The sequence below is a fragment of the Branchiostoma belcheri genome, unplaced genomic scaffold, assembly GCF_001625305.1.
Source record: "Branchiostoma belcheri isolate BF01 breed outbred unplaced genomic scaffold, Haploidv18h27 scaffold11, whole genome shotgun sequence".
Taxonomy (NCBI): Eukaryota; Metazoa; Chordata; class Leptocardii; order Amphioxiformes; family Branchiostomatidae; genus Branchiostoma; species Branchiostoma belcheri.
Window position 1 is genome coordinate 3,957,276 of NW_017802491.1, and position 21,221 is coordinate 3,978,496.

At 42.9% G+C, this 21,221-nt stretch overlaps 1 protein-coding gene across 1 annotated transcript; it reads left to right on the forward strand.

Moving 5' to 3' along the window:
* The first annotated feature begins 1,955 nt into the window (after window positions 1–1,955).
* LOC109485889 (glutamate receptor ionotropic, kainate 2-like) lies at window positions 1,956–21,145 on the forward strand. The gene is made up of 29 exons (XM_019789566.1): window positions 1,956–2,024; window positions 2,564–2,716; window positions 3,609–3,712; window positions 3,941–4,103; window positions 4,420–4,557; window positions 4,810–4,934; window positions 5,266–5,424; window positions 5,658–5,819; window positions 6,075–6,179; window positions 6,507–6,708; window positions 6,940–7,082; window positions 7,434–7,561; window positions 7,725–7,871; window positions 9,624–9,751; window positions 10,108–10,241; window positions 10,664–10,867; window positions 11,243–11,403; window positions 11,707–11,887; window positions 12,068–12,184; window positions 14,103–14,755; window positions 15,930–16,096; window positions 16,747–16,959; window positions 17,302–17,467; window positions 17,719–17,836; window positions 18,440–18,631; window positions 19,037–19,168; window positions 19,538–19,633; window positions 20,004–20,153; window positions 20,528–21,145. Exons 1-29 carry the CDS (start codon window positions 1,985–1,987, stop codon window positions 20,678–20,680), a joined length of 4,734 nt encoding a protein of 1,577 aa, XP_019645125.1. The 5' UTR covers window positions 1,956–1,984; the 3' UTR covers window positions 20,681–21,145.
* Window positions 21,146–21,221: the final 76 nt, after the last annotated feature.

A 21,221-nucleotide genomic window follows, 5' to 3' on the forward strand; every position in this document is an offset into this window, starting at 1 on the left:
TAGTCTGTATACGTAGCCTCTGTTGACGTGATAATTTTCACATGATAAATGTGCACTCACGAAAATGGATGCCGATAGATGTTTACCATATGCCCAGAACGCCTGCTGCTATGTCTGATTCAAAGCAATAATTCAGATAATAAACGGTCGTTTTCAAACGTAATGTACATGTAATGGTGCCCTCGTCATTTTTGTGCACTACGCGAAATATTGGGTGTTTTATAGCAAAGATTTACACGTAAACAGAGCAATTCTTGTTGAGATGAATTCATGTGTGATTAATGTCCACATACTTGTCAAGGACGACGAAAACACTTAACATTTGGCTTCAGGGCTAGGAGAATCTGCGTTTTTACTCACACAGTATTGTTTTCAAAGTGTCAAGGGACTTAACGCCCATCATGACAATGAACGTCTTGAAAATATCGCGAAAATATTGGTGTGTGAAGGCATTACAAATGTTACGTAATGCACAAACGTTTAAAAGATAAGGGCACCTCCCAATGATTGATTTGTCCCTTTCACTTGGTTGACGAATAATGGAGACAAAACAGCTCGACCGCGTCATTGTGACAGTCGGGGGGGGGTTCTTGGGGGTTCTTTCACGGCTAATCCGTAAAAAAGTTTTAAAGGACAGAGGGAGTTTATGTTTTTACATGAAAGACCAGCCTTGAAAACGCCGAAAAGTTTATTGACCGAACACGAAATATCCGAGGATAAAAAAAAGGCTAACACATTTTACCCCCTGATAATGTGAATGGGATCGCCTAATATATATCTCCTGATGGATATATGACCTCGAAGAGGTCAACAACATTTAAGGCACATTCATACATACTTACATTCATACATACATTCATACGATATTTCGTTATATCATCGTCTAGGCCACCTTTACAGAAAACAAAATCTCACCATGCCCGAACCCACGAATCATAACCACATAATATCCCACACACTTACAGGTAATTGTGCTGGATTACCGTGTTCTTTCTGAAATGTTAAGTGGGGTCCTTATGAAACACTCCCAAGTCACTCAGGTGTGACGAATGACTCAGAAAATTGGGGAGTGACTAGAGTTCTGAAAAACACGTGTCAAACATTGTCTGTCTCAAACGTACAAACATAGTTTCCAAGAGTTTTAAATGTTTGTAATCGCTACTGTAACATCTCTTACGTACTGTGCACAGCTGAGTAGGTAATTGCACGTTCCAAGCAGAAGAAGTACACGCTACCGAAATGTGGCGTCAGTCATGCGTGAAAAAGAATGATTAACGCGAAGAGCCACTGATTAACATGGGTGAAATATAGGGATTATCCTAAAAACTCAATTCAAAGACTCAATTTGCAATGTTCTGCTGTCTTAGTAAGAACGTATACATGTACCCTCTGGCAAATACTGTTGAATACTGGTTGTTTTTTGCTGTAAACAATATGACATAACTGATAAGGCGTTTCCCTCGTGTAGCCTGGGGGAGGTCAAACCCTGTCTTGTGACAATTCACCGGACTTGTTATGCTTATTATTTCGACTTCATTGGGATGTCATAGGCCAAAACATCGTGCTTGGCTGAGGCTGAAGACATTTCGAGAAGGCATGCTCTGTGCTGTTGCGCTGCTTTGATATCATAGGTAGGTAACGTTACGTCACACTCACCGTAGGTCATCGTACAGTTTTCAATGCCGCAGAGTTTTCAATTTTCATGCGTGTTGTGACAGAATCAACCATAAGACAGCCTTTTCCGTAATAAGCCAGTTTAATGTGAGGACACAAAAGAATGCCTCAGTTTGCGATCGTACAAATGGAATTTACGATGTGCCTGGCTCTTGTTGACTATCGCACACGGTTTGTGTATGTGCGCAGGGAGACTATCAGACGGAGTACTAGCCTACTAGGTATACTTTTTTTCAGACAGAGGGAACAAAAGGCAGCGTCCATAATGGAGGGTACGAAAGCCGTGTTTCTTGCTTCACTGGTTATCGCCATGACCTTTAGAAGAAGCATGGCCGCTGTCGCACGTTTTGGTGAGTCTGCCATTTTATCAATTTTGAAGTATTTGTTGATACATTTGTAGACAGTATTTTATATCGCGTGTGCGCTACAAAATCACTAATGTCAGGAAGGCGAATAACACAAAAGGTCCCTGTGGTTATGTCTATGGCAAACTAATGAACATTAGTTTTCAGGAAATGTTGATATTTTTAAACTTGTAAATGTTCTTCCCGTGATTTGTGTACTCAAGTTGAAATGAGTACATCAATTGTACGGGGTATGGCATCTACTGGTGTATAACTACAATTCCATAAGGCTAACCTACCTAATCCACGAGTGTGTGGCTAGTATGGATTATATGTGTGTACAGGGCTTTTCATTCAGACCGCAACAGATCCGCGGCGGAACTCTTTTCAGTTACAATCTGAGTCCCCCTCCAAACCCTCTCCGGCCGGCCTGAGAGTAGAGTAAACGTAGTCAGGCAAATTCGAAGTTCTTGAAACATATGGAGGCTGGAGTTAGTTCCCAACAGTTATTGTTTGCTAATATCATGTTCATGTGTTGTTCTCAGGCGCCATATTTCCTACAAATAGACTGAGAGAACTCTCAGCTATGAGACTTGCTGTGGACTATGTGAACGAGAAGGACATCGTTCCCGGGGTCACGCTGCAATATCTTCTGAGTACTGCCGAGTCACTTGACCACTTTGAAATGGTTCTAAAAGGTACAAAAAAATAACAATTCTTTATATCTAGGTAGGTGTTGGGTCGAGTTGTCCTATCAGTGTAGTGTGTGTATTCTTAAGATACATGAAATATGTCTGCGTCTTGTATTAAGGAAATTATAACAGAAAGTTTGTACAAAGCTCGTGTTCCCCAAATCTTTCCACAATCGGTAGTATGGTATTGTACACACAGAAACAATTGCAAATACAATATACTAAGAGCACCTGAATGCCCCTCCCACTCCCCCTCAGGACATATAAAACCTGAACTTCGGAAGTTGTAAAGCAAACCTGACACAACAGTGCGCTATCATTTTATTTTAACATCATAACAAGTCGGGCTATCAACCAGCCACCTGCCAATGAGCTATTTTGATTATTTGACGCATGTATTGTAGTCTTGTTGTTGACGTTTTTAGACAACTGTGCACGTGCGAATTTAGGGGAGAGGTTATTATACATTCTGTTACACTTGGCAGGATATACTTTGTTGTCATTGATCTCGCCTTGAGCCAGGTCTACTATGATGATAGCATTGTTCAGTGCCATTGGCAGGAGTCACGTATTTCACCTAAACTAACCTAAGCTCAGTCCAACTGGAAGCACGAATTATGTTCAGAGGACACACAATTTTTTGCGCTTGACACAAGCGATATTGTTGTACCAATGCCTTGACCGAGATCTAAAACGTTCAGGTTGCTCTTGAGAAACGGTGTCTGAAACAAAAGATCACTCGAGTTTGGTTGGTAATTATTCATCATTCCGTAAGGACGCTGATCATTTTATCGTTTATGCAGCCCTGTCAAGTCAATTCAGTTCTTAACCTCTTAATTCTAGAGCTGCACTATTTGCTCCCTTTTATCTGTAATTTTGTGACGCATGTCTGTTACAGGCTGTCGACAGACAGAGGAGGGAATCGTGACCATCCTCGGTCCTCACGGGTCTTCACAAGTCAAAGCCACACAACTCGTCAGCTCTTCACTCAACATACCTCAGGTATGAACCATGTATTACCGATTACCTGGTTATATGCTACCAGACTCTTACACTGTGTTGTTTGTCATAGAATTTCAATTGTCGTTTTCCAAAATTCAGCGTTCGAAAAGGATCGGCTGTGAAAGTATACTATGGTTATAGAAACGGACCAGGTTTGTAACTTTACAACGTAGAATAAAACGTAGAAACGTACCATTGACGATTTCTCAACTGTCCCCATACCCATAGATTTCGTACGCGGCGACAGACCCGTACTTAGCCAACCAGGAGATCAACGAGTACCTTCTCCGCATGAGTCCGTCAGACGCCTCCCAGGGCCTGGCACTGGCAGAACTGATCGAACATTTCGGCTGGAGCCAGATGAGCATCATCATGTCTACTGACGACTTTGGTGAGCTATGGTTTCTCGATCGTTTATGATGAAACAAATACATGAAGACCAACTTTCTGGCTGATTTCTGATTATTAATGTGATCAATAAACTAGAATAGTGTGAAATGTCACGCGCACATGATGTCCATTTGCTTATCTGAAGTGTGGATCAAACACTATCAATGGTTTGATTTTTAGAGATGCATCGTAAGATATTGTTCCTGTTTCCTATCCCATTGTCAATGCTGTGACGAAGTTATTTCATGTGATATGTTCAACAATGAAATTAGCCACTGATTGCTCGTGTATTCGCCGCCCCCCTCCCCCCCATACAGGAACGCACGGTATTGTAGAATTTGAGAAACTAGCGGGAATGAAAGGTTGGCTGATTCGCAGTGTTCAAGGATTCACCCCCACCAAGAACGCCGAGGACCTGGACATCAGCCAACAGCTCCGTGCTATCAAGTCATCAGGTACGAAACAGATACTTGAATATATAAATGAAATGCTTTTAATAGCCTCTGAGTCTGACTGTGTTGATTGCACTTTGTTCCACAGACCAGTTGTATTTCGACGAGGTGTCCATCGGAAGGAAAAGTAGCCCCATATTCTGCGCTACATTCATCAACATTTATTGTTATGACAACGACATCATCATTTCTATGTTTCAACTCTATGCTGAATTAAATTATGTACAGTAAAGATTTATGACTAAAAATTTGCAGGTGCGAGAATCATCATTCTGAACAGTGTAGTTGAGTACGGTAAAGTCATCCTGAAGCAGGCTAACGATCACGGCATGGTGGGAGCGGGGTGGCAGTGGATCGTCACAGTCGGCATCACCGGATCTGTGAGTGGTTTATCCCTTACTAAGACTGGTGGATGTACCAACTATAGTACTTAATCTTTATATTGACTCGGGACGGTGGTCGATACCGACTTCCAACCACCTTTGACCCGCTACTCACGATATACGTCCGCGGAGGATCACGTGCTTTGAGCAATCAGATTCTCAGTTATCCTGGGAAGACTATAAAATGAAAATTCGGCCAGCCAAAAAGTTTAATCCTTCTCCATAATTCCAGTTAGGATTATTGGTTGTGACAACTTTTTAAGTTTGCAAAATTGCACAAAATTGCACAAAATGTCACTGTAATATAAGAAAACTTGTGTATCTTTAGATATTATTCCCTGGCGTTGAGGACATGCCTGACTACTACGAAGGTCTACTCGGCGTGTACATAGTAGATGATGCTGGCGAGTTGAAGGGTGAATTCCTGCGCAGATGGATGGCAGCCGACCCTGTGCTGTACCCTGGGGTTGGAAACGGGACGATGGTGGTAAGTAAACTTAATACTCTTTTGTGTTGGTCATTACATTATTCTTTGTCAGTGGTGAGGCTGAAAAAGTAGCTAGAGATTCTCACCATAGTGTCTTGTATGTTTCTATGTTGTTTAGCATTTTTTTAATCGTTCGAGGAAAATCAGTGACTGCATGGTGCAAATAGGATTCTAAATAGTTTTATCGAGAAAACTTCCAGACAATCAACGGGGTTCTTTTGTTTTCCCGACAGGCGTACGCAGGAAAGGCCATGGACGCCGTGCTCCTGCTGGCGTACGGTCTGCGGGACATGCTCGCTGCCGGGGAGACCGTGGACACCGAGTCCCTCAACTGTTCCCTCATCCCGCATCCTGAGTGGTCCAGGGGCGAAACCTTCCTGCAGTACCTGAAACAGGTGCTAGATGTCTCCATGTACATCATGTATCGTTCACTTTTTTAGTGTGGAGAACCTTGAAATATTAAGCCATTCACGTGGATCATAAAATCATACATCATTTGTTGACGATATTGTAGATGTTTTCATTCCCAAGTTTAGTCTTTCTAGGAAACATGAGCTGGAACTTTGCTGATATCAAACAGAATCCTACTGTATACCTACAGCTAACGAGACAGTGTACTAACCGTCGTTAATGTCATTCATGATCTACAGGTAGATGGGCCCGGTGTGACCGGACGTGTTAGTATGAAGTCAGACGGGAGCTCAAGGAACGCAGTCTATGATGTCGTCACTCTCGATAAACACCGTTGGAAAAAGGTAGGAGACTGTTCCTTAGCCAAGGAATAAATCAGTACATAAGTGTTACTATTTCGTATACGTATTCTATTGAAGTACTAAATCATTTGAGTATGGAGGAAGCTATTGATATATAGTTACTGTAGTGATGCCTCTGTGGCGTGTGTAAAACCTTTAACGTCACTGGTGCTAAAGAACGCAAGTGGTGGTAGATCGCTAATATGATACTAGTAGTTTCTATGCATGGCATGCTGCAGAAAGGCTCCCAGGAAAAGAACCGTGCTCAAACCAATTTACTGCATGCGTGTTCCATTCACGAGTTGACCCGACCGTGACCCCCTGTTGCAGGTCGGACGGTGGAACGACTCATCGGGACTGACCTTGCCAGAAAGCGTGACCTTCATGGGAGGACAGCAAGAGGTCATCGACTTCATCAGCGATCTCAGCAACAGAACTCTGAGGGTGGTGACGCACAAGGAGCAAGGTTTCGTCCACATCAGGGACACGGACGACTGGGGCAAAAACCTGACCGGCAAAGCCCGATTTTCTGGTGAGGCACTTTTACAATTATCCCCCAGGCTATAGTGTGCCTTGAATACCTGCGCACATTTGTATTACATACACGTGTTCAGGGATATGCCCTATTGTACATTTGTAATGGACAGTTGCCTTATTGCAATCATGTGCATCAAGAGTTTGCAGGTTTCAGGATTTGGTGAATATTGCCACTTCCTGTCGCTCCACGTTCAGAACTACATTATTGTTTTCCGTTGATCTACAGGCTTCTGTATAGATCTCCTTGAGTGGCTGTCAGAAAAACTTGGCTTCAAGTACGAGCTGTACGAAGTAGAAGATGGTAATTTCGGGGCCTACGATCCTGAGCTGAAGCGTTGGAACGGCATGGTTCAGGACGTTATTACAAAGGTAACACTCTAACCTAAATAAACATGCAAATGTTTTTAATAAAATATGCTCTGTACATGTTTTCTGTGTATGTAGATTATTTATATAGAGCGATAATGAAAAGAATGGTAATATGTATTGTATGTATGGTCATGGTTTTCATAATGATGTCCAACAGATATTAAAACAATGTGAATGGATTTATCAGGACTTTAATTGATGTAACCTTTATCTTTTCGATACATTTTGCCTGACCTTTGATCTAACCCTTACGTCTCATGACCTCAATAAAAAGCGGCCTGCAGGCCGTGTTGAGCTTCTCACGAATATTCTGAAAAGTTGAAACAAATAATACTTGATGTTTGTTGACAGACAGCAGATATTGCCATGGCCACGCTGACCATCACGGCCCAGCGGGAGGAGGCGTGTGACTTCACCATGCCGTATGTCGATGTCGGCCTGACCTTCATTATGGGCAAAGAGGAGACTAAAACCTACAGGTACTGATCACATGTATATGCTGTGAATAGGCATGAGAAGTGTAGACATAGTATAAATATATATGTGCTGCACATACAGTACCATCTATATAGTGCCCTGTTAACCTACGATTTGGGGGTGTTTCTCGTGCAACTCATGACTACTTTCCTGTGTCTTTTCCAGCCTTCTAAACTTCCTGACACCGTTCGAGAGGGATCTGTGGTTCATGTTTGTGGTGACAGCGGTAGCCGTGGGCATATTTCAGGCAATCATCAACTACCTGAGTCCATTTGGGTACCGCCGACAGGAACAGCCTGCGCAAGGTGAAAGGTGAGTATGATGGTTTTCCTCGTAAATTGTGCACTTTCTTGCTCCATAATCATTATTAATTTACGGCTGCCATCACCTGGCTTTATTAGGGTGTAATGAACTCTACTACCGCATGGTGACGTTGCTGCAAGAAGAATACAATCATGACTGTGTCTACATCCCCCTCGTCTATGACTATGACTGGTGTAGATTTTCATTCATTGTCTTCGTCAGAAGGACTATGAAATTGTCTCGCCGGAGTGTGGGGAACTGCGGATTTTGCGATATAACTCTGGAAGGCATGATTCGACGTCCATGATTTTTGGCAGGCAGATTACCGCTGTTAAGGCCGAAGTCAAGTACAAGTTTCGGCTTCGTGGGGGGTCCGTGCGTCACGTTAGTGCACCTTTTGTGTTTGTGGCTTGTTAGCAAGATAACTCAAGTATTTGTAAAATGTTGATTATAATTCTTGGTGTGGTGCTTACTATTGTTGGGACCAAGGTTAAGTTCGTTACTGAGCTTCGTGGGGGGTTTCGTTGTGACTACAGGGGGCATTTTGTTAATTATTCTTGTGAGCAGGATAACTTTTGTATGTGTGGATGGAAGTTAATGAAATTTGATAGGCATGTTACTGTGGTGGTCTCCAAGACTGAGTTCAAAGATGAGTGTCGTGGAGGTCGTTATGTCCCCGTAATAGGACCTTTTGTGTTTAGAAATCCCCCACCTACATCTGCTTGGAGACAGCCGACAGCTGGATATAGCCGGGGAACCCCATAATGGGATGGGATCAAATGACGTTACATTGAGGGATTGTACTATAACTTCAGCAGGGGGAGGATAGGTTGGACATATGTCAGGTTATTTTCTACGGCCACACCAAGTAATTGCTATGGATGACGTCCACTGGAGACCTTAAATCTAATTACCTTAAATTTAAGGCAAGCGCGCAATAAAAACACGAAGGGCCGAAAAACGAGATGCCTAGATTTGGAATATACTAACTGTAGAAATACAAATGTTAGGACACAAAGAACACAAGAAACAAGTCTTCTATTTGTCATAAAGACAAATTAACAAAACAGCAGTAGTCACCCTGTTCTGATTCTTTTCTTTATAACATCTTCTCTTATTATATTTTGCGGCGCTGTCGTGACACTTTCAACACAGTAAGAATTTCTTGAACGTTTTTTTTCCAGTAACAGTCCAAACTCAAATAACGTAGGGAAGGGGGGGGCTAACACGGGTGACGACGCATCTGTATAATCTGCGGCAAACCGTTTCAGGGTGTTCTGTACCATAAAAGTAGTACAGAGATTCTTTTGTTCTTTAGACCAAATTGATTATTATTAAAAAAGAGTGAAGAATACGCATGTTAATTTCTCTAGAACGATGTACCTCTGACGAAGACATGAGATCTCCGACCTCTAGTTGAACCCTGATGGAGGCAACCGAAAGCAGCCGAAATGTCGCAAAGAATTTTTTATTCCAACATTTAGCACAAGACATGGTGACGGCACACTCAAGTTTTTCTATTTATTTTTATGCCGCCACGAACACAAAGCTCCACAGAAAATACTCATTATTTTCACCTGAGTTAAGTGAGGAAAGTCGTGTGACGTGCCACAAGTTCGGTGGCATGACAGGATTCAAACTCAGAACTCTGCCGTTACGCCACCACCCACACACACCTACAAGGTTGTTGAATAAACTTATGAAGTAAAGAACTTGCAAATGACTTCAACGAAGTTATAGACATACTGCTGATGTTTCCAGGAGCAAGCGCAGGAGACGGCATGAGGACATCAACGCAAAGCCGCCGTACCGCCTGTCTGACGCCGTGTGGCAGTCCTTCACCATGCTGGTACAGATCGGACCCGAGATCTTCCCTCGGTCTTATGCAGGTCAGTGTCCATTGTTTAACATTTCCTTCATTGTTTGTTCATTGGACTCATCTTTTGGCGCGCTATTCCAATTGCTGACAGAAAGGGGCATAAATGGCTCTCTGTCTCAAATCACTTAAAAGTCATCAGTCATCAGTCCTCAAATGTTCCGCCAGTGTGTGTCAGGTTGAGCGGAAAAATCAAAACTTTGAAGCCACTACTACAAACCACAAACTCAGTACACGTCACATGGACGCTGATAGACGTTGCATTTTCAAAGCGTATGTATATAGATGTATGTAAATAATGAACGGGCCGGTTCCTAATATATCATATGGAGTTTGATAAACATCGATGGTGCGCGAATGTATTTACAGGACGTATCACCGCCATTTTCTTCGGCCTGGGCACCATGGTGCTGTTAGCCACCTACACCGCCAACCTGGCCGCCTTCCTCACAGTCAGCAGGCTGCAGAGCGGCATCAACTCCGTGGACGACTTGGCAGGACAGGTAAACATGTAACTTTACATGGAACGTCACTCGTGAATACTTTCGTTAGGTTGGTAAGAGACTGTATAAGAAGGCTATAGACTCGTTTTGAGCAGCATTCCTAAGAAGTAACTGAAACTTATTTATGATTACTGTACGTGACAATATATAATGTGAGAGCAATCAGCATTTGGACCGCATTTCTAAACGCAGTGCAGCAGCGACACCTAGCTGCAGTATGAATCATAACAGTTTTGATGGAAGGTACTCTCCTTGGTGCTGAAACGTATTCTAGCTACTAGTATTAGGAAAACCGGGAGTAAATAACCACAGGCAAACCGGCTTTTTGTGTACACCTTCGCAGAAGGAAAACATATACCTTTTACCATGCGATGGTAACCATTATTCATTTGTTATGCAAACTTTACCTTCTACTTTTTCAGTCTGAAGTCCTTTACGGAGCTCGAGGAAGCGGAGCAACTGAGAGTTTCTTCTTGGACTCGAAAATCGAGCCTTACATAACCATGGCCAAACTGATGACGGAAAAGAGAGACGACGTCATGGTGAAGAGTATGGATGAAGGATTGCGGAAAGTGCGGGGAGGAAAATACGCCTTCATCAGTGACAATGTTGTGCTGGATTATGTAGTAAGTCTTCATCATAATGATTATATTTACACCGCAAATATTGCGAGTGATTGTAAAAAATGGGAGTACTATATTAGGGACGGGACGACTTGAACAGTCATCATTATTACGTGTACAACGTGATTAGCTATGGTCCTTTAAAGCTAGATGTGATGATGTATGAAATATGGATTATTATTGCCGGTGACTATCAAAAAATCTTTATGATCTCTGATTTTGCAGACATTATTATATTGTTACAACTGCAACATTGAAGCATTATAAACAAGACCCCTGACCATCCTCCCTTGAAGTCTTGAAATCGGCCGAGGCCGAAGAGTATACTCTGTACATTTTCAAGGTCAAAGGTTTTTAAAACGTTTGCTTGTTTCGTAGGCAACCAGACAGCCGTGCGACATCAAAACAGTGGGCCGTCTGTTCCGGAATGCTGGATACGGCGTTCTACTGGCCAAGGGTTCGCCTTACACAGGAGAGTTCTCTAACGCCATTATTACAGCCAGGGAGTCAGGCTTTATAGAGACACTAACCAAAAAATGGTACGGTTCCGCTTCGTGTGTGTTTGAATTTGTGTGTGTGTGTGTGTGTGTGTGTGTGTGTGTGTGTGTGTGTGTGTGTGTGTGTGTGTGTGTGTGTGTGTGTGTGTGTGTGTGTGTGTGTGTTTATGCACTGCAGTTTGTGTCTGCTCTTCCAGAGAGCGTTTACCGTCATTGGAGTGGAGTCTGCTACAACAGACTCTCTGGTTAACATTGAATACACATTTTTCATGCATTCAGTGTGTATCTTCACACGGTGCTACCTGTCATGCCAAGCTCTGACACACTAGTTCACGTTCCCTCCAGGATTACAAGTAACGAGTGTGACAAGTCCCAGAACACGGGCGCGTCTCAGGACAGGATCTCCATTAACAAGATGCTGGGCGTGTTCGTGGTCATCTACGGCGGGATGTGCGTCAGTCTGGTGGTGCTGGTGTGTGAGTGGCTAGTGGCGTCATGTCGGGACGTCAACAGAAATCATCCCAAGGTGAACAATCATATACTAGAGTCTATAATACACCAGAAAGCGATTCAGCAACTTCCTCGAAAACCTTAGTCTCGGCCCCTTCAAATTTCCAATGAATGAATGAAGAGACCCTTTCTTTGTAAGAAGTAAGAACTGAGAAACCTTTAGTCTCAAAATCTTAACCTTGTGTTTGATTTCCAGGCACCGAAGTCGATAACAGAAGCGATTGCCAGAAACTTTAGGTCCCAGGCTAGGAGGTACAGGTCCGACTGGGAAGCGTGTTGTGGCAATCAAAGAGAGAACGAAAATCGAAATGAGGTAAAGTGTATGCAATCTTGGGTTTTGGTTGCTTAGCAAAATATAGTAATCGAAAAATTTCATACATTGCGCTAGCTCTGTCTAAAAATTATACCCGTGAAAAATTGACTAGAAAGGTAGCCGTCATTAAACAAGAACTCGTGACTTTACAGTCGAAGATTTTCCATCTTACTGAACTGTCTGTGAATGGCTGCATGTTTGTAGTGCTGAAGGCACATAAACGCACGTTGTGTATGTTGTAACTATACATCGTTCTTTGTTTCTTTCTTTGAGTCGTGCACGATCTATGTACCTTCATAAACGTTCTTACGATGACTCCTCAAAAGACCACGCGTGTCGAGCCGTTATTCACGTAGGCATGTTTTTGCACTGCTCCACAGACTCACAGGAAGAGAAGGTCTGCAAACAACAACACGTCTGCGAATCACCACAACACTTTCGATCACAGGCCCTTCTCGGTCTGCAGTTCCGAACCAGAGGGAGAGGAGGAGCTGTTGCACGTCACCGTGTTGTAACGTCGATGATGTGTACCAAAAATTAGAATCCCGCCTACATATTTGTCAATTATCACTTGATTTCATGACCAAACGTTTTGCTACTTATGATATGGCTTGTAAAGTTATGGCTGTATGAATTGTGCTTATACGTGTAGTTTGGCGTGTGTTTCAAACTACACTAAGATATAGAGTCCTTAGGTGTGACCTTCAACCTTTGTTCGCGCGGTTTCCTTGACATTCTAACTGTCCAAGTGGCATGTCACCTCCTCGCTAGCACAGTGCTTTCAATCACATACCCGAACCGCATTTCTGCTGTGCGGATATCGAAGTCTCTAAGCACGAGGTTCGTGTTGCTTTTCTTCAGTAAAGTCCTTTGATTGTATACAATGTTATGTTAGTTAATAGATGTTAAACACTGCAAGGGGTAGGGTGTGGGAACGAGTGCACACTTCTATTTGATATCAAACATGTCTGTTTGCAACTCGGATTTTGCGATTGTGCTTTTGTATGATCAGTGCCATACGTACCGTCAGCTGAGTCACGATGTGTAGACAACTATGCGATGATATGTTCAAAATATGAGCCACAAAGTTCGAACTTCTATTGATCTTAATTAATTATTAAACTTAAACAGTATTATTTCACAGAACTACATTTATAACTGTTTGTGTAATGATGGTAGGGTCATTTCTTATGTGTCGTGGCTTCATGGTTACAAGTTTAGCAAGCATTTCTGAGTTGCCATAACATTCCTTCAAAACTGTACATGTATACTACAGACCCAATCACACATATGGTCTTATCTGCTATCGGCTTTAGGACAGTGTACTCTTGTATTGAACACAGAGACAAGCCCGACTGGTGTCCGTATTGCCTTAGCCACGGTACGTGCCAGTTCTGACGTAAACTTTACTCAACAAACGCGGAGGTGGTACAAACAATTGAGGTGAAATGATAGGTCAAATGACCAGTATCCGGCTTACCATCAATCATCACTTCACCAATCCCTAATGTTCTTCAAGGTACCGCGAGACGTGCACATATCAAAAGCACGTAGCGAAGTTGTACTTGACAATGTCAACAAGGACGCTGGCGAGGTTATATAAGAAGTAAAACGGGTCAGGTCTATTAGATCTCACTCCGACGGGACAAGGACACATGCAACCATGCGACTGCGGAAAATAACACGTGGACCGATCAGGTGGGGGATTGTTTGTTCTTTCATTTTGACAGGCCTCGTTATATACTATATACATTATCAACATTCTGAAGGAGCCAGTCAAAAAGTGAGTCGGCGTAACGCCGTGCGTGGCAGGGGATTCGCGAGAGAAGGGGACTCTGAGGGAACTTTGGGCTATGAGATCCGGGACCTTCTGGCTGGACTTGACAGGCTGTCACAGGCACTGAAAATGTGCGAGCAGAAAAGTGGTAAACCTGTCAACGGCGACCCTTCCAAACCAAACACTGACATGAATGGACACTACGCAGCAAATAGCAAAGAACGGGGCGGTCAAAGGACAAGTACTACAGGCGATACACGTGAAAACACTAGCATTCATGGAACTAAACACCCTACTCATAGGGGCACGACAAGTAACACTGATATTCCACGGGTGACATGGCGAGCTAGAAACGACCGTAAAAATTACAACGAAACAACTCGTCCTAGAAAATTAGAGGAAACCTTCGGAGATAGGTTTCTACATAACGAAAACCTGAAGCACAGGAATGTAGAGCCCATATCTAGAGCGACTAACACAAAACCGCTGAAGCCTTTTGAAGATCGCACTACTGAAGCATCGCGGAAAGCAACAGCCATTTCAGAAAAAGAGGAACGAAACACACTAAAACTATCGGCCGTATCACAAGGTTCACAGTTCCTTCCTACGGTCCACCTAAAGCCGCCTTCTGATCCCAACTCTCCCGGAGAGAACGGGGTGGCAGTCTATCTCACCAACTTGACTGAAGCCCAGGAAAATCTACGAAACGAACTGTTGGAGAAATACGGACTGGACGAGTTGCTCAGCCAGCAGATCTCCCTACACAGGACGTTACCGTATTCACGGCCTGAGAGGTAAGTAGATGTAGATACATTGTACACTTTATGATCTTGTAATGTTTTTCTGTAATATAATATGTATTAATCAGCCACATTTGCACCTTTATACTCGTAAGAAGGAAATAAATAAAGTAGTATCAGATTTGCGCCAGGTTATATGGCATGGAATGAAACAAATCTGTCACAGAATCTTCTGGAGTGCAATGTACTAACCAAATTCTCAAGCCTTCCTCCCTCACTAAACTGTAACGCAAACAAATCGTTGATTAACAACCCGAGAGATAGACTTCTATGAACTTAGAACAAACAGCGGATCAAAAGTTTTGTTAACATAGATCACCGACCCACACAGCAACTCAACACTTCAGTAGCGATGAATAAACCGATAAGTGTAAATTATTAAACGGATTAAATGTTCACTCCGTCGGGAGATAAATCACTTTGTACCAAACTAACAATGTTTGATTGAGTTCAAAGGTCTGCTGTGTTGAGGAAACAAAGCACTTGTGGCATTTGTCGGTGGTTAAAAGTTATGTAAATAGAGCAGCTGCCTTGTTCCTTGATTCCTAGAGAATTTTGATCGCAATGAACTTTTGTCTCCGTATTAGGGGCAAACTTCACACTATGTGTGCTTAACCTAGACTAAACCAGACCAAATGAATAACAACGTAACGCGGATTCAAAAACAACTTCATTTGCCCGCTCATGAGGAAATAAAAACCTTACGATGGTCCCACTCCCTTAATTGTCCAGTTAGACCCTATTTTTGCCGAATTGTACCTTATGGCCACATAACCCCCTTGAGGAAGGCGTGGTGGAGGCTATATCTTACCCACCAATGAGAGTGAATAACTGTTAACAAACTCTAAGTACAATTGAGCTAGTTTTGGGGAATGACGTTCCATATTTTACAGATAACATATCGTGTAACTTTGTAATAATGACAAAATTATCGTATATATTACTATTTTCAAGCAACATCAGTATAACATGACAACATTTGAATCTGAAGTCATTTTGTACGCTATTTACAAATGGTACCAGTAAAAACGTTTCCCTCAACGAATCTATAATTTACATCATTGTATATCCTTTTTTGAATGATTTTAAGCGCTTATGAGTGTCTTTTTTTTTATTCTGATCCTTCGAATTCCTGTATGGATTTGTCTTGTGCTGTTTTAATCGGTAGCTGCAAGATGCAGACATTCGTGCCCGACTTGCCGTCCGTGAGCGTCATAGTGGTGTTCCATAATGAAGCCATGTCTGTGCTGAAGCGGACCCTGCACAGTCTGCTGGACAACACGCCTGACTCCCTTCTACAGGAAATACTGCTGGTGGACGACTTCAGCAATAACGGTACATAATTTTGTACTTATGATAACTACTAGAATACTTGTGTATGAAACCATGACTGTATATTATGAATAATCATCACCTTTGATGTGGCCAAGTTTTGTTTGTGTTTTATTTTTTTCAAGTCAACTCATTTCAGGACAATCACAATCATTTTTTTCACTGGCATTGCATCTGACCTCATCAGGGTGAAATGCTACTTCTTTTTGCATGGTGGCGTTGCGGCAAGAAGAATTCTATCTCAAACGTGGCTGAGCTCCCCATGCACATGTTAGCCCGCTCCTCATGCACATGTTAGCCCGCTCCTCATGCACATGTTAGCCCGCTCCCCATGCACATGTTAGCCCGCTCCCCATGCACATGTTAGTCCGCTCCCCATGCACATGTTAGCCCGCTCCCCATGCACATGTTAGCCCGCTCCCCATGCACATGTTAGCCCGCTCCCCATGCACATGTTAGCCCGCTCCCCATGCACATGTTAGCCCGCTCCCCATGCACATGTTAGCCCGCTCCCCATGCACATGTTAGCCCGCTCCCCATGATCTTGGGGAGCAGACTACAGCTAACAAGGCTGTACTGCAGGCTATACACACGTGCCCTCTCGTTTCACCTCATGTTTTTTTTCTCTTGAACCATTATCAATTTTTTCTTAGACGATCTGAAGGGTGATCTAGAGGACTACATTTCGCAGCTCCCGCGGATCCGTCTGCTGCGGAACAGGCAGCGGGAGGGGCTGGCGCGGTCCCGGATCCGGGCAGCCGGGGTGGCGTCAGGAGACGTGCTGGTGTTCCTGGACTCTCACGTGGAGTGTAACACCGGCTGGCTGGAACCCCTGGTGGACAGGATAGCTAGAGACAGGAAAACAGGCGAGTGATATCGTCTAATGAGAAGTATATGAATACTAGTATATATGGCCTCCTATCGACCATAATAAAATCATTGTTAACAGCCCTACAGATTCGGCAATGCCTGAACAGTCCTGCTACAAGAATGACAGTCTCTGCCACATTTGTAAGCTGACTCAGGTCTGTCGCAGTTCTTTTTTTTCCGGTCCGCTTCTCTTCTGTTCTGTGCCTAATAATGTTAGTCTAGCTTCCAATGATTTCAGCTGCCTGGACAGTGTAGAACAGAAAATTGACAAAAATATTTCTTTTATATTTCATATTCATTATAATCACTTATCATATATGCATATTTCATATTTTCAGTGGTTTCTCCGGGAATAGACTGGATCCATGGTGACACATTTAGGTACGACTACGGTATCGACACTCTCCGGGTCACGTGGGGCTGGAGCCTCGGTTTCGGGTTCGACCATGAGCATGCGCTGAAGTGGGTGGAACTCCCCGCGGAGGAGCAGGTCAAACCCGTCAGGTCAGTAAACATACCATAAAACAAGAGGGAAATTCTCTTACCTTATTGTATTGTATACATGTGCACTTCGTGCATGAGCAAGTGCGTGAAGTTACTGTAATATGGTTTTAGTATGTGAAAAAACGTTCAAATTGGTAATGCAACAGTGTTCAACCGATGGCGTTCTATGAAATACACCATTCTATATGATTGTTGTGTTTTATTTACAGTTCCGTGGGATGTTTATTCATGAATCCCTGATTTTTTACTAGGACGCCGATGCTGCTAGGAGGACTTTTCGCCATTGACCGACAGTTCTTCAGGGAGATAGGGATGTATGATCCCGGGTTTGAATACTGGGGAGGAGAGCACTTCGAGATCTCATTCAAGGTACATATTACTATTGTGTCTGGTCTTCCAATGCAACATTTGTGAATACAGTGAGAACTGTTGGATGTCAATGAAAACAGTTTCTAATCGTTATTACTACAATTCGGGTCGGATGGCGTTTCAGCACTAGGGACATGTATAATGTACTTCGCGCAACAGAGACCATTGTCTCTATCAGGAAGCGGACATATGGCAATATACAGCAAATGTATGAATAGACAATAGTTATGATCATAATCCTCTTCATATTTTCAGTTCCTTTTTTATTATCTAGCTTTCGTAGCCCGTCGAACAGTAACTGTGTGGAAACAATCATGAAACTTCGAAATCTGTGTTGGTAATTACATGTTGAAAATTTGTTCCAAAACAAGAGCTTTCCATCAGTCACTCTGATTCTTGTTACGTGGCTGCTCTTAAGTGTGACGTCAACACCGGGTCAAGGGTTAGTAGTAAACGATGTCGGCCCCCGTCGCGGTTGAGTGATGGGATATGGGCCCTGATATAAATAGCCTATTTCGCCTCCCTCACTATTTGTGTGAAAACGTATTCTTCAACTTGAAATCTGCGTTAAATGGCCTGACCCTATCGTGATGTGGTTTCCAGGCGTGGATGTGTGGAGGGTCAATAGAAGTTCTCCCGTGTTCTCGCGTGGGTCACGTGTGGGGGAAGAAGACTTACAGCACCGGAAACATGACGCTACATCACTGGGCACAGAGGAACAACATGCGGGTAGCGGAAGTCTGGATGGACCACTACAAAGTACACTTCTACATCAGACACCCAAATCTGATGAAGGTAACACAATCACTTTACCTTCAACCTTCTATAGTGCACTTTGAGTGAAACTTGTTCTGATCACATAGTGAATATTTTTGCACAATGAATTGAGGCCATGTATTATTTTACACTACTTTCCACCAGAGGCCTCGACCAGAGGGTGACCAAATATTTGACATATTGCTCGATAAATTGAAATAATGCCATCTTTTTAAAAACATTTTTCGTGTTTTGGTCCCTTTTAAATCGTACTTTTGCGTCATGATTTGTATTCAAATTATAAAGCAAATTATCATACAAATCCAACTTTGGTCGCTCAGCGGCGTGTAGTGAAATAGGGACCTTGTGCATGTAACGAGGACTGATTATGTTAGAACCACACGTATGTCCATAATATTACTGAAGAAATGTATGTTCATACAGAGAGAGTTTGGTGACGTTTCCGAGCGCAGACTATTGCGGGAGCGTCTCCAGTGTCATGATTTCCGGTGGTACCTGGACCACGCCTTCCCTGACCTGTACATACCTGACGCGATACCTGGGCAATACGGGCAGGTGGGTGGTAACGTACGGTGACGCAAGTGTCCAAAACAAAAATTAGCTAAAAAGCTATCACTTGTATGGTATATGTTACAAGATTTACGTTTTGGTGTTTGGTCACTACGTATCCAAAAGAAGACGTCAGTGGTCGTTGGAAATTAAGTTTGATCCTTGTCTACTCTTGTGCTGGAATAAAGTTCAGCATCGTACTATGATTGCTACCATAAACTTCCATGATTGATACGTTACAAGATCTTGGTCCCACACCCCTCCCACACATGGACTCTAGTAATAGTATCTCCCTTCTTCAGTGCCAGTTCGTATAGAGCTACCGCAATGGTTTTCTGATAAACAAAAACATCTGACTGTCTGCGTTATGCATAGGTTCGAAATAACGGAACAGACACGTGCCTGGACTGGGCTTCTCGACTCAACCGGGAGCTGAAGATGTTTCCCTGTCATCACGGGCTGAACACGCAGGTTTGTACCATGCGCCTCTTGTGGCGTTGTGGCAACCAATAGTTTTGTACGTTTACGTAGTACAAAATAAATTAAGCGACAGTATGGATTATCTGACATGTCAGACGTTTCAGATGTAGTCTGCTATCATTCATCAGTGATTGGGAATGAAATAACTGATTAGTTCTGTATACAAGATATATTTCTATTTCAGTTTTCAGTGATGCCATACACAGTAAAACACAGCAATAGGCTGTTCTCGGCTATCCTCGTCTTTTACAGATTTATATACAAGTGTTTTGCTGCGATAAGTTAACTGAGAATTCTAAATGGAGATTTAATACAATTAGAGAACGGAGAGTTGGTTTCAGCCTGCCATTTCCGTCCGCAGTTTTTCGATCTGACAGGTCAGAAGCTGCTGCGGGATGAGCGGGCGTGTGTGCAGGCGGGTGAGAACGGTACGGGCGTGGTGCTGATGCCGTGCGGGAGATACCGATCAGAGGGAGACCTGCCACCGCTCCAGCAGTGGGAGTTCACGCAGGTAAGGGCCGGGGTCTTGCGATGTCCTTGGTGCTGAAATGGGGGTCCCGAGAAAGACGTCGGGTGTACCACGTGTGGTGCCTGAGCAGCTCGTCGCCTTGCAAACTCGCAGGACCTGCAACACATCCGGAATGTGCATATCTCTTACGGCATGGTCACAATCACCGTACGTCATCGTATGATTTTGAGGCTGTAGAATTTTCCTTGCCAACCGCCAACAAGGATCTAGGACAGCCTCTTCAGCAACGTAATTCAGTAATATTTGAATGGTTATCTATGATTATCTCACACTTGTAACGTGGCCAATGCGCAGTGTATAACATCAATAATTTGATATAATTCTTTGTTTAATTTTTTTTTCTGATCTATATACAGGGAGGTTTCCTGTACAATGCTGCCTCAAAGAAATGCTTGCACGCCGTCCCAGCTGACGCAGGGGCTGCTGGGAATGTAACCATGATGCCTTGTGATCTTAGTAGCCTCCAGAAGTGGAATATAGAATATATCTGGCACAAAGATCTAGGGTAACAATTTATCAGAATAGATCTAGAGTTTTGTCCTCGCATTTAGCTGTTAAATTTGATACCTTTTTAGTTTTCCAATTTCACATCACACTAATACGTTCGTATTGTTAACTCTTTTGGTCAGCTAATAATGGCAAAAAATAAGCTAAGATCATATGGATTAAATAGATTTTGAAATCTGCATAAAATCTATAATAACATAAATCTACAAATATTTCTAGTGCAGCTAGACGAACTTTTCATTGCAAAACTTTCCTGTTCCTTTTTTTCTGCTATAACTAAGTGCGGGTTGAATTTATTTAATGTTTGCTAGTGTACCTTATATTTATTGACTTTAAACATGTCTTGTTGCAGGCGACTTATGCTTAACCAGTGTGGCCAAAATGTACAAAAAGGCGTCGATAGAGTTAGAGTAAAACATTAAAGTGCAAGCATCAATCCTATTTCTATATCTGTTAACTGGTCGCTTTCTACCTATACCAAAATCTAAGGTAACGCATAAGTAGGTGAAACTAGCGAAACTAGTATGTTTTTCAGAGCAGTTA